This window comes from Hirundo rustica, chromosome 4 (genome assembly GCF_015227805.2).
Source record: "Hirundo rustica isolate bHirRus1 chromosome 4, bHirRus1.pri.v3, whole genome shotgun sequence".
Classification (NCBI taxonomy): domain Eukaryota; kingdom Metazoa; phylum Chordata; class Aves; order Passeriformes; family Hirundinidae; genus Hirundo; species Hirundo rustica.
In genome coordinates, this window is record NC_053453.1 from 33,119,106 (window position 1) to 33,133,157 (window position 14,052).

General features: G+C 37.3%; 1 protein-coding gene across 3 annotated transcripts in view; it reads left to right on the forward strand.

Moving 5' to 3' along the window:
- The window catches only part of USP15 (ubiquitin specific peptidase 15), a 59,626-nt gene that overhangs the window by 31,426 nt on the left and 14,148 nt on the right, over positions 1 to 14,052 (forward strand). For 2 of the 3 annotated variants that reach the window (XM_040061681.2, XM_040061683.1), the window contains 2 exons: positions 3,221 to 3,304; positions 9,621 to 9,765. In XM_040061681.2, coding sequence (XP_039917615.1) covers positions 3,221 to 3,304; positions 9,621 to 9,765 — 229 coding nt within the window. The remainder of the gene's footprint in view (positions 1 to 3,220; positions 3,305 to 9,620; positions 9,766 to 14,052) is intronic. The other variant, XM_040061682.2, reaches the window with a different exon arrangement.

Sequence of the window (14,052 nt, forward strand, 5' to 3'; positions counted from 1 at the left end):
TATTTTGGCATACTACAGTAAAAGTGGGTTTTATTAACCTGTTGTTTGCTGTTAAAATGCTAAATTATAATAAATAATTTGGGGAGGGTTGTTTGTTACATCATTAAAAAGTTACTTTTCAAAATCACCTGTTAGTTTCTGCTGCTGTTGTAGCTAGGTTGAGAATTTGGTTTACTCTTCTGCATTTGAGAAGCAAGCCATTTCCTAATTTAGTAGACCTTAATTGGCTTACTCTGGCTTCTTTTAGCCTTTTATATACAGCAATTATGCATTGAGTTTTAAAATTTAAAACTGCATTGCATTTGAATTTGGTTTAAATGATCTAAAAGCTTCAAATTTGTTTTGAGAAGTTCAATTTCAGTTCAAAATTATTCAAATCAAGAAGCTTCTTCTAAAATAAATACATGTATGAATGTCAAATTTAACTATTATTCTGGTTTGAATGGGTTAAAGCTGACTTCAGTTAGGTGTCTTTTGTGGACAGACATTTTACTTCTTTGAAAACTATATTCAAAGAGAAGGGTTTAAATTGATAAAAGAAATTACAGGAAAGCTTTGTGAATGTTGATCAGAATACTTCAAAAACCAATTAATATGTTCTTCATGTGGTGATACATAGAATGGTTTAGGTTGGAAGGGACCTTAAAAGTTGATGTAATTCCTTTCCCCTGCCATTGGCAGGGGCACCTTCAACTGGACTGAGTTGCTCAGAGCCCCATCCAGCCTGTCCTCAAACACTTAGAGGGATGGGTCATCCAGTTTCTCTGCAGAGCCTCTTCCGGTGCCTTACCACCCTCACAGAGAAGAATTTCTTCCTAATATCTAACCTGAACCTACTCTCTTTCAGTTTGAAGTCATTCCCCCTTAGTCCAATGACAAGATGCCTTCGTCATAAGTCCCTGTCTAGCTTTCATAGCCCACTTTAGGAACTGCAAGGCTACTCTGAAGTTTCCCCAGAGCCTTCCTTTACCCAGGCTGAACAGCCCCAACTCTCTCAATCTGTCCTCATAGGAGAAGTGCTCCAGACTTCTGATCGTCTTTTGGCCCTGCCCTGGACTCAGTTCAGTAAGTTCACGTCCTTACGCTGGTGGCCTCAAGAGATGAATGCTGCACTCCAAGGGGGTGTCACAAGAGCAAAGCAGAGGGGAAGAATCACCTCCCTCACCCTGCTGGCCCCACTGCTTTTGATGCAACCCAGGATATAGTTGGCTTTCTGTGCTGTGGATGGGTTGCTGCATTATGCTGTGCTTCTCATCCACCAACACCCCCAGTTCTTTCTCTTTAGGGCTACGCTCAATTTATTCTTTGTGCAGCCTGTACATGTGGTTAGGATTGCCCTGTCCCAAGTGCTGGACCTTGCAATTGTCACTGTTGAACTCATGAAGTTTCCATCTGCACATCTCTCAAGCCAGGTCCCCCTGGATGGCATCCATTCCCTCCAGCATGTCAACCACACAACACAATTTGGTGTCAACAGCAAACTTGGTGAACGTGTATTAATCCCTCTGTCCGTGTCACTGCTAAGCAGCACTGGTCCCAGTACTGGTCCCTGAAGGGCACCACTGATTTCCGCTTGGGCACTGAGTCATCGACCACAACTCCTTGAGTGCAACCAGTTCCTTTTCCATCAAGTCAAATCCATATCTCTCCAGCTTAGAGACAGTGTCTAATGCTTTGCAGAAGTCCAGGCTGATGATGTCAGTATTCCCTCATCCAGCTCTTTAACCCTGTTTTAGAAGGCCACCAAACTTGTCCAACAAGATCTGCCCTTAGTTGACAGCATGTTGGCTGTCACCAATCACCTCCTTGGTCTTCTTGGTTGATGACCTGTAGCAGACCCTCACTATAATCTTACCTGTCCCTGCCCTCCCTTCAATCTTTATGTGTGATTAGATCACCAAGAGGAGCTCCCAAGAGGTTCCACTGCCTGTCCTTCCTGAAGAGCCTATATCCTTTCATTCCAACACTCCAGGCATAGTATCCGTCCTACCACTTATTTACCAGTGGTGCCCTCACAGGCATATGCACATCTCCAGCTCCTCTTGTCTTTTGCCCATGCTTGTGCACTTGCATGGAAGCATTTAAGTGGAGCCCTCAATGGAGCTGAGGTGCTTGCTTCGGTGGCTGGAATTCTTTTGTGATGTGCTTCAGGTTCATTACTCCTGACCTCTGAACCCTTTCCAGGCTCTGTGCAGCAACTTTTACTGGCTCTGGCATCAAATTGGTATGAGTGGTGTCGATTGAGATTCCCCTTCCCTGGCAACATTTCTTTCAGAAGACGTTTATTAATAGAAAGTTGAAAATAAATGTGAAAATATACTTGGGAAAATTCCCAGTGTAAAGATGTTTATTTCCTTACAGAGTTTAGTTCTTGAAAGGTGCTTAAAAAGTCCTGATCCTGCAGAAGTTCTCTTAATGCAGGGATGTGTGTTTCAAAGCTTTTCAATGACAGCCAGAACTCCAATTCAGTTGAAGTTACATAGAGCCCACAAAAACAGGAGGCTAGATTAACTTCTTTGGGTATGCTGTCTTTTCCTTGCTCACCTGTGAGATTTGCTCAAGAAAAATGCACTGCAAGTTAGTTGTATATACTGTATTTATTTGTTATATTCAGAGATCTTTGTGATGAAAAACATCAGTATTCTTGTCTTTTAAAGTAGTCTTAAACAATGGAGATAAGTGATAATTCTTCTAATTTTGGCAAAAAATGTAGTGCTGTGCTGTCCTGAAATTATCAAACAGTATTACTGAGACAGTTTTAACTAAATGGTTCCATGCTGCTGTTAAATTAATCTTGAAGTATTTATCTTAATCATTTTTGTATCTCATCTCAACATCTATTTAGTTTGAAATGAAAATTTAATAAAACTCTCACATTAAAAAACTTTACATTTAAAGTTTTAGAATGTCAGAATATCTACAGTCATACTATTAGCTGAAAACAACTTTTTTAGCACAGTATCCTGTGCTTCTTTTAGTTTTTTTATTCATTCTGTTTTTTCAACAAGTTATGAAAGTTTAAGTACTGTGAAGCATTTAAAGTTTTAAAAGACAGATTCTGAGGGCTGCATGTCCTGGGTATTTTTAGAGCTTTGCCCACTTTTAAAAAAATATTTCTTTTCCATGCTTGTCTCTCTGCTTTGTTCATTTGTTATCTTTCTTTCATAGTTTTTAGTATCTCAGCATTTTTGTCTAATTTATCATTTTCATATTTTTAAAGGTCCCCAGGTGCATCCAATTTTTCAACTTTACCAAAGATCTCTCCATCTCTATCAAATAATTATAACAACATGAACAACAGAAAGTAAGCAATATACCTTAAAGCATTATTTAATAGTCACCCCAGTGTGATATAAACAAAGTTCAATGTTTTATGACTCCTAGCTTAAGAATATTGAATTGCTTTGCAGTATTTGGCTTGTGAATTGTTATGGTTTACCATTTCACAGTAGGTAGGTAACGCTGACACCAAGAAATGAAACATTAGGGATGTTTGTAACTTTTACTCTTCAGCAGGGAATACACTAGAGAGAATTTTGAGTGTTGTAAGGAAAGGTATAGACTTCATTTAGAGTTTATCATTCTAAAAAATACATTGTTGGTATTATTATCCTGCCTGAATTTAAATGGACAATAAGAAAAGTATAAAAGTTTTCCCTTGTTTATTGTACCTAAGGTATTAGAGCAGCATATGTGGCATCACATTTTGATTTCAAATCATGACAGCTGAATTGTTAGCTGTAATGTAGCCAGCATCTTAACTTCTGTTTCTTAGTGCTAGAAGACTTGAGGAAGATGAGGTTGTGTACTTGACAATTACAGTGAACAAAGACCTAGTAAGAGATTTGTCACTTTTATATGCTTTCTCCTTTGTATTCCAAATTAGAAGGTCTTTTAAATAAATAATGTGATAACTCTAAAAAAAGAGCTGTCATGTTGCATTGGCCAACTTTTTGTGTAATTTTTTTGTTGTTGTTATTGTAGACAACTGTTAAAAAGTTGGTGAATATAGAAAAACATGGAATTATTTCACTTTAACAGATAATGGAGCATCTTTCAAATGCTTGAAACCAGAGAGCACTCATCTTTAATGAAAGCTGGGGGAAGTTGAAGAGCCTTATTCTTACAATTTTTCCAAATTTTTAGTATTTTTCTAAATATGCATTTTGTGATCACATTTGAAGATGTTAAATATTAAAAAGATGACAAAAATATTAAATATATAATATCTTCCAGTTAAATACTGCACTTATCAGAAGTGATTTTTCCTAAGGGTGAAGCGTCACTTGTGCTTCTACCAATTGTGAGTAGCCCCAACTCTCACTGTTGAACAGTTGAAATCTATGTAATTAACTGCAGTCTACTATACTCTGTGTGTGAATATGTAGTAAATAAGAAAAGTATTGTATATATGATTGTGAGAAAAGGTACTTGATCAGAGCTGAGCCTCCAGCTGAGAACCAATTTCTTCTTCTAGTGTTTAAGCAAAAGGCAATGGTATTGCCAAGCCCAACACTTAACAGTGAATTTTTTTTTTAGGGAGCTGTGATTTTAAATCAAGCCGTCAAGACTTTCTTGTTTTCTTTTGTTTCTCTTTACTTTTTTTTTTTTTTTTTTTTCCAACATTAGCTTCTTGCCAGTGATGTAGTTATTTTTAGGCGGCACTTACGAAGCCTGTTGCCAGCTCTTGCAGCTGTTACAGATAGTTTGTTGACATGATTTACCTGATTTTACTTTTATTTCTTGGTTTATTTTGGAGCCAAAATGTGAGCTTTTAGAACTCAAGGAAAAATTCTGGGGTTTGGAGGTGTGTGTTTGTTTGTTGTTACTTTACAATTTATGATTTTCAACAGAAATAGGTGTTTAAAAGCAAGTCATAAATTTCACATTTTATAAGGAATTGGTCCTTTTAAATGATTTAATTATAACTTACACACTGTAAATTGTTAATAGGTACATGTACTCTCTAGTGTTATGAAATACTCGTCATTTTTCTCTTGTATATCAAACCACAGTACATTTGGATGTTACTCAGTGCAGAAGTATATGGTTTTCCTTACAGTGCAATAATCCAATTACGATGACTTGAAAATACTTTATAAATCACAAATTAATAATTTAATACAAGATGTAATGGAGGTGAATCCTTAGCAGCACTTATCTCAGAGTCTATGTTCAGTGATGAAGTCATATCCATTAATATACATTGTAATTTGAAGTACATACTTCTGCATTAAGAATTTTTGGCTTCAAATAGTAAATGGAAAGATGCATCTCTGAATTTTATTCTATTATAGAATTATGCATTAAGAATGTTCCAGCCTTCTTGCAAGTATTTCCTTGTCTAAGAAAGTCCTTCTTTTCCATTGATTAATGCTATCTTTGTTATTTTCTTAATTAACTACTGAATGTCAGCTTTGTCTGGAATTTATTTCCATGCTTATGTTTCTGCCTTATTGCCTCTTACGTTGCACATCGTCCTTAGTACATTAGTGAAATTAGACATTTGTGGCTTTCTAGGATATGTTGGCATCTGCAAATGGGCATGAGATGCTGTGACTCTAAAAGAAATATCAGCATTTGTTTTGAAGATTATTTTAGCTGACAAATATGATTTATAAGGCAGAAAAATCAAACAACGGGCTGTGTGTATTAATTGTCATAAATACTAGTCATTGGAAGCCTGGTTTTGCAATTACTAGAGCTCACCTATAGAGTACAAATGATGTTAAAAATCTGAAAGAATCAGGTTTCTTTTTATGGTACGCATTTCTGCAATGTTTTTCTAATCCAGGAGGTGTTCTGTGTAAGAGTAAGCCTCAAATTGGTAAATACTTAATTTTGTGTTGAAGTAGTCATACATTAGATGTCAGAAATAGCTTGTGCAAATTTTATCCAGTCTGAAGTCTTCATTTTTGTAAATGAGAGTTTGCATTTGATGAAATGGAGGATTCCAAATAATTGATCATTGATGTTCTTTTGCTTTTACAGGTGATCTTGTTGAAAGAATAGCATAGAAGGATTAGCATAATATGTGTTAGTAGATTCAGAAGAGCAGGGAGAGATACGCATCTTTTAGGTGTTACTAAATTTATTGCTGTTAATAAAGCAATACATTTCATATCACATATGGTGTTTTTTAAATTATCTGGGATGGGGATTAAAAACACCTGAACAGGGATTTTGCTTGGGGAATTAAGTGAAAAGTTGTTCTGTTTGCTTCATTCATAACCAGTGCTTTAGACTTTTGAAATGACTTGTTTGCATTATTTAGTAGTGTCAGCCTGTCAAGATGGATAGCTGGCAGCTTTGTTCATAGGCTTGGTATATTTCAATATGCTTCTTCTAAGTACAAGTGTTAATTGCATTACATTACGTCTAGAAACAGTTCCTTCATGTTGTACCTGACACATAACAAAATATTATGATAAAGGCAGTTTAAATAGATTATAATGTTATCTTTTCTCTCCAGACAATGATAATGAACAGAAATAAAGATAGTAATCTTTATGTAGTGAAATGGACTTCTGCTGCTGCTTCAGGTATCTCTAATATCTGATGAAACCTGATAGTGGGTTTCTTAAAGGGGCTGGTCACAGAAATGCATTGGCAGTGCATTAAAATGGTTGAAATATTGCAGAGCTCAGTAAGTCTTCCAAACTTCTATTTTTCTGGCCTCATACTTGCAACTCAAATTCCTTTATGTATGTACCTATTGGTATAGGGCATTCCACTGTCAAATTACCGAAGCTAGTGATGCTTCTCCAGGCTTCTCTGTTCAAAATCCATGCTTCACAGAACTCTTAACTGTACAACGAGTGCTCTAGGTTCATCGTAACCATTTGAAAGCTGCTTTGATGTTTAAAGGTGCACACAGATGGTACAAACAAGTCATTTCAGATCTAGCACATGAAATACAAAATTTATAGATTTACAGATAATAAAATCTCTTTTGGAAACTTCTTTTACCATTTTTGCCATTTCAAGACTTCTGTTCAAGGGTCTGAAGATGGTTTCACATTTTCAAATCTTGCCTTAGTTTTGTGAAGCAATTTTTTCTAAGAACTATTAGTGTTTTCTTTCTATTACTGTTCTTACTTTACTGGCTTATCCTAATACTACCCCTCTGCTTTTACCTGCATTGTTCCTTCATTAAAGGTAGAAAAGTTTTGCAGGAAAAACAGCTGGAGGCTTGAGGACATGCAATTATCACAAGTTACTTTTTCTAGGATATTTTTGCTTGGATTGAATTAATGTTGACTTACCGTGCATCTTCGCTTGCTTTCCATTGTTAGCTACTTAGTATTGACTGTTCAAAATAATTGCTTTTTCATCCAGATCAAAAGCAAAAAAGGCAAAGCAACAATGAAATTTATATAAAAATAATTTTTCCACAACAAAACAGTTTGCAGCCTGATGGAGCTGTAAAGATACATCTCCCAGTATCCTGCAAACAGTAGGCAGTGTTTTGTAGGTTATATTTTGATAAAATATCATAGAACCATGAAAGAAAAATGAATTCATAGACCTGACTCACAGGATGAGTGGTAGTGGGTTTAGTCTCTAAACCCCTCAAATATATTTCTGTGCGCCAGTACAAAAGATGAAAGAGCTCAGAAACTTCTTTCCCTTTTGAGAAGTAAACTGACAGTTTATCCCTTAGAGCAAGTACACACTGCATCTATCTGCTCTGCAATTATCTTGAACTAAGTTATTGTCATGAAATTATTGTCATTTGGGAAAATCTTTCATATGAATAAGCTACAGCCACAAAATACCAGTTGCATTCCCTTAGCTTCCTAATGTCTCCCTGAAGTTAGCAATTTGTGAGGGGGGAAAGCTGCAAAGAAGGAAATAAAAATTAAAATCCCCAGAAGAATTAAATTCAGTTTGTTCATTACCCCTACATCTCCTGAATTTCAGAGAGATTTCTTTTTTGTTGAGCGTGTGAAAAGTGTTCTCTGTAAGTCAGGTAAGGACAGCAGTAGGGTCGGCAGCAAGGCTGAAAGTAGAATCTTGTTGTGTACCCTTGTGCATGTGCATTTCTGTTACTGTTGTGCATTGTTAGGTTGGTTATATTGTGGGGGTTGCATTAGCACCACTGGCAGGCTTGTGGTTTTGATTCCTGGGGGAGCTAAGGCTTGCCAGCTTCAGGGAAATGGAGTTCACCACAGTAACTGGGCTGCAGCTGCAAAGGGAGATTGAAGGTAATTTTTCCTGGGGGTCTCTCATACGTGGGTGAACCGTAACTTGATAGGGTTTTTTTCATTGAGAATGACCAGTGAACACAATACCTCTTAGCTAGTCTGGGGGCAAGCCAGAGCAGAGAAAGTGCATATGTATAGAAAAGGGAAGGACTAATGGGAAAGTCGGCTATTAAAAAGAAATAAGCAGATGTAAAAGTTTGATAACAGCAGCTTTATGGACAACGGAGCTATAAACTACACAAATTTCTAAGACTCTTGAAAGAGGGAGAAACCCCCTTCTGTTTGAAAATTTTGATAACTTGATTAAAAAAACAACAGTTTTTTCTGAAAAGTAAGTCATTGTGCACTGAGGAGACAGCTGGATTCAGTAAAGAGCATGATACTGTTCAGGAGTAATGGCTGGAGTGTAACCATTGGGCACTTGCATCCTCAGATTTTTGCAATTACAAATCTCAGCTATTTGTCAGGATTGATTCTTTACACTGCATATTTTTCCTTATAATTCTTAGCATCTGACTTTCAAATTTTTGTTCATGTTGCTTCATATGTGAAGTATGCTTAGCATCTGCAGAAATACTCCTGAACTTTAGCCAAAGCTGCTGTCACAAGGATTTCATTATGATCAGTGCCTGAAGTGGTTAAAGTGATTGTGGTTGCTTGGTTTTTTCTAACATCTTACAGAACATCCTCTTAGAAGGATTTGCTTTTCTGGTGTTCTCAGATATTCTCACTTTACTGTTTTGAGGGTTAGTTTATATTTGATATTTTTGTATTTCATCTGGAAACAAATATTTTTAAATATCATAATTTTACCTATTTCTTCTACGGTTTCTCCAAAACATATTCAGCATAGATTTATATTGAAGTTGTTGCAAGGCATTTTGCGCATTCCTTTACCTCTCAAGGCTTTTCTGCATTTGCATGCTGGATTGTGCTGTCCTAGCAGGGAAGCTATAAATAGACTGTCTGATGCAGTGAGGCAGCTATGCCACAGTGGCCTTGGAAATCTCAGCTTTCACCTGTAACTCTGCATTCCCATTCCCACCGACCTCTCTTGCAGTAGCAGGATGCAAAAGGAACATCAATGATTGATTGCTGCTGGTGGTGTTTAAAGTCTGAGTGTTTTAAATACAATGGAGCAATGAAGAATAGAGTAAGCTGTGAAGCTGCTCCTGTAAAAAAGGGGTAGGGATGTAATAATTGCGGTTACTGCAGTATGTTTGATTTTGGTTATTTGCACAGGTGACTTTTAAATTGACATTAATGTTATTTAAATTTAAGTGTTTAAATCTTTACTTGTTCACAGAAGTTAGTTTAACATTTTTAATCATTTAAGTTTTTAAAATATTTGTATGGTTTAAAGTACTGTAGAGTACATGTTTGCATTGTGAAAGTTGTCTTGTTTTCTTACAGTGTGAAAAATTCAAACTATTGTCTCCCATCATATACTGCTTATAAGAATTATGATTATTCAGAGCCAGGAAGACACAATGAGCAGCCAGGCCTGTGTGGCCTGAGCAACTTGGGGAATACATGTTTCATGAATTCAGCAATTCAGGTATGTACTTAAAAATAAAATCTGGTAGTGTTATTACTTGGAAATAGTATCTTGAGGTTTTTTGTCATGTTTCAAAACTAATATTAAGAGATCTGCTAATCAGCAGGATAGGATTAAGAGTGAGGAAATTATACATCTATTTTGGCATACTTTAAAAGTTGATTTATGTAGCTGCATTCATATTGATCAATGTCAGAAAGAGGTTTGACCGGTGTTCTACATGGGTGAACTCTTGGAGTGGGATTCTTTGTTTTTCGTAATAATTGTCATGCACATATGTCACAAAAATGGCCTTTTCCTTTTGAAATCCACCTGAGTACCAATTGTAGTACCAAAAAAGGTGTCCAGAAGTAGATGACTGATAGATTACTGGCCCTTTATTTCTCATATTTACTCATTAAGTACTTTTAGTGCACAAGTTAGCATGCAGGAACCTTGGAAAATATTTTCCTTGGGCCTTTCCTCTCAGAATAGCTATTTCATGGATGAAATACTTTACAGGAATGTAAAATATACAGATATTTTACCAGAATGTGTTAGCTTCTTTCGTTGCCATGAGTGCAAGAGAAATACTAGTATATCTACTACTACTCTACCAAGATGAAGCAACCTTAGTGTTTTAATATTTAAATGGAAGCTGCAGTTGTAGAATAATTAACAGTCAGAACTAGGAGTTTGGTTTGGTTTTGTTTAGTTCTCGAGCTTAGTCACTGGAACAGTCTTCTGTCAAAAAACTGTTATGGGTATTTAAGTTCTTGTTCACATATTTTCCTGCTGAGTATGAAAATATTAGCACTTAACCAAGCATGCTGCAGAGTTAGCCTCCCTTCCTCCTTGGTCATTACAAGGGTTTCTGGCTTATGTTTGTGATTTCTTAAATAAAAGTAAAATTAAAAAAAAAACCCAAAACACAACCCAAATGTTGCATTCCTTCTTTAGCCTGTTGGAGTAAAAAAGGAATTTCAGGTACATTTGTAAGCCAAGTTTATGAAGCTGTTGAAATTTGTTCAAAAGAAAAATTTGTTCCAGAGTGTCATAGTGTGTGGGATACTTCTGTCCCTTCTTTGTGTTGACAAGTGAATAATTTGGCCTTATTTTCTGTAGCCTCCTGTTAGGTAGCTGCAGGGAGCCACAAGCTCTCCCCTTAGTCTTGTCTTCTTCAGGTCGAATTAATGCATACAGCTCTGCTTTTCCGTGTATATTGTTGTTCGGCCCCTTGACCATGTTGGTCATGCATTTCCTTACACTGGGGAGCCCTAAACAGGACAGTGCTCCTGCAGCAGTCTCACAAGTTCCAAATGGAGGGGAAGATTTGCACCCCTTTGCCTCTGACTGCAGCTACTAATACAGCCCAGTTTGCAGCTGGATACCTTTCCCATGGGGATGAACAGCAGGATCCCATTTCCATAGAAAAGTCTTGAGTCATATAAGCAAAACTACTTTCTAGCCAATTGGCCCCCACCTGTTAGTGGGCTATTCCATGCTTATTCCATACTTACTGACACAAGGCATCTATAAAATTAAACTTGTTTCTAAAAATACTTCCATGAGGATACATGAAGAGAAGTTGAACAGTGCAGAAAGTAATTAAATGTTTTTTAGCGTGCTATGCAAAAGATGGCTAAACTGAAGGGGGGGAAGGACACACATTTTGCAGTGTCCATTCCAACTAAGAATGCTACACATAACCTCTCTTGATTGCTGAATTGCATCAGTAATTATGCTGTTGGAAAGAAAAGTGTGTGGTTTTTTCTAATATGTCAGCCAGAATTATAAGTTGAATTCAAATATTCTTGCCACATAGGGAAAAGGGTTTTTTTATGATTCTACCTTGTTCATCAAGCTACACTGATTAAATAAGGATAATTTTAATTATTCAACCTTAATTGAACTGGTATACATGATTTACATATATGTAATTCAAAAGTAGCCTTTTATGGAATTCTAAGTGTGGGTTGTTGCCTTTAGGAGTCTTATACATTGTAACAAGCTTGTTACGCTTCACATCCCATTGTATTAAACAGATTTAATTCTGAGGCCTGCATTAGAAATTATATCAGCTTTGATTTCATTGCTTTTCAGTTACATCTAGAGAATTAAGTTTGCAAATAAGTTCTGAGACACTATAGTGTAAGTTAATAAATACAGGTTTGCTGATTACTAAGGCAGTGCTCTGGGTAAGAAAATGAGGTATTTATTGAACAGTGTAGCTTTTAGTTTGGCATGATACCTTTAATATGTCCTTGAAGGTATGGTTTTTCAAATGCATTATTTAGTGGCTTTCTTAACAAGGAAATATGAAGTATCTTTGAGTTTTACCTACTGTATGTCTCAAAGAAAGTACTGTTCAGAGTTTAATGTTATCTAAGAAATCCATGGAAATGCTTTTTAGTGAAAGTATGAAAGTACAGTGTGTTTTTGACACACTAAGGTCTCACAGGCTGCAGTCTTCCTCTTGCCGCCACATGCATTTTTTTTCAGTTACACAAAAGCATGCATTTCACTGTGCTGATTTGCTATTAATTTCATGTCCTACTTTTATCAAAGTAACATTTGATTATTCTGGCTGTAATGCCTATGGCCAGAGCACTCTGAACATGTTTTGATCTATCTTAGTCTTGGAAGCAATGAATAGATAGGCTCAAATACTATGTGAATGGCAAATAGGGAATTCTGCTTGGGACTCTTGGGTGCTCTAGGGTTTATCTGCATGATGGAGTGGAGTTCCAGCCTCAGCAAGATTAGACATCACACAAATCTGCAATGAGGAGCAGCTATACCAGATGGCTGTGCTGCCATTCAAAGGGACCTCAGCAGGCTGGAACCTCATGAAGTTCAGTCAAAGGAAATGCAAAGCCCTGTGCCTGGGGGGAACAACTGCACATTGCAGTAGGGGGTCAGCGACTGGATGGAAAACAGCTTGGCAGAGAAGCACCCAGGATCCTGCTGGACAAAAAGCTGAACAAAAAAACAGCAGTGTGTTCCTATGGCCAAGGAACAACAGCATCCTGGGCTACACTAAGAGCAGTATTGCCAGTAGGCTGAAAGAGGTGATCTTTTCCTTCCACTCAGCACTGGAGAAACACCCCCAGAGTTCTGCATTCACTTCTGGGCTACCCAGAGAGTTTATGGATATCCTGGAGCAAGTCTGCTGAGAGACCACACAGGTGATGAAGGATTGCAGCATCTGACCTGTGTGGAGAGGCTGAGAGCTAGGGCTGTTAAGCTTGGAGAAGACTCGAGTGATCTTACCATTTTTTTGGAAGTACCTGGTGGAGAAAAGTAAAGAAAACTGAGCCAAACTCTCGTCAGTCAGTGGTGCTCACTGAAAAAAGAGGCAATGGGCACAAACTGAAGCACATGCAATTCTTTAATATAGGAAACTTTGTTCTAAAGTGAGGTTTATCAAACAGTGGAATGGGGTTTTCAGGGAAACTCAAGCCTCCATCACTGAAAATGCTTAAAACCTATCTGAACAAAGTCCCAAGCAACCTGCTCTAGTTGACATGTCTGTGCAACTGGGTTGGACCAGAGGATCTGCGGAGATGCCTTCTAATCTCAACTATTCAGTGATTTTCTGATCTCCTCTGGTCACCTACTTTATCTTACTTATCCTCTTAAGGTGTATTCCGTCACAATTGTGCTAACACAGGGTTGTTTATCAGGATAAATCTGTTTTCTTTAAACAGTATAGTTTACTGTAGAGTACTGGACTCTGAAATAGTAATTTCAATTCCATTAATGTACCGAAAGTTCTGCTTTGATCCCTTCCATCTGGTTCGTGCTGGGTGTGATCAGTGCTGCTTCAACAGAAGCAGAGTAGTTTATCCATTTTCCAGCTGATTGCCACTTTTCTCAGATCTCTGTGCTTTCCAGGGAGCATTGAGGCCCCCAAGTATTTATATAGGAGCCATTTCTGCTTCAGAAACCACTGCATTTCTCACACAACTTCTCTTTGGTGTTGTCTCACGTAGAGTGAAGATGGTTTGCATCAGAGGTATTATAAACATTCCTTGACGAGGAGGGACAGTTCCTTTGCACAGCCTCATCTCCTGAGTCTGACAAACTTTTGTGAAGGTTCTTGCCCTATAAACATCCTAGGCAGAAATGTTAAAATCCTGACAATGTTTTAAGTTTTGTTGCAAGATATTCAGTAGTTCTTCAATCTTTAGGTAAGGTTAGGCTTGCCCCTTTATCCTTCTAAGTGCTTATTGTGAAGAGATCTTTGCCCTTCCAAGTAGGGATTTTAAGTGTTAAGATGCTCAGGGACACCTGGGGGACAGATGA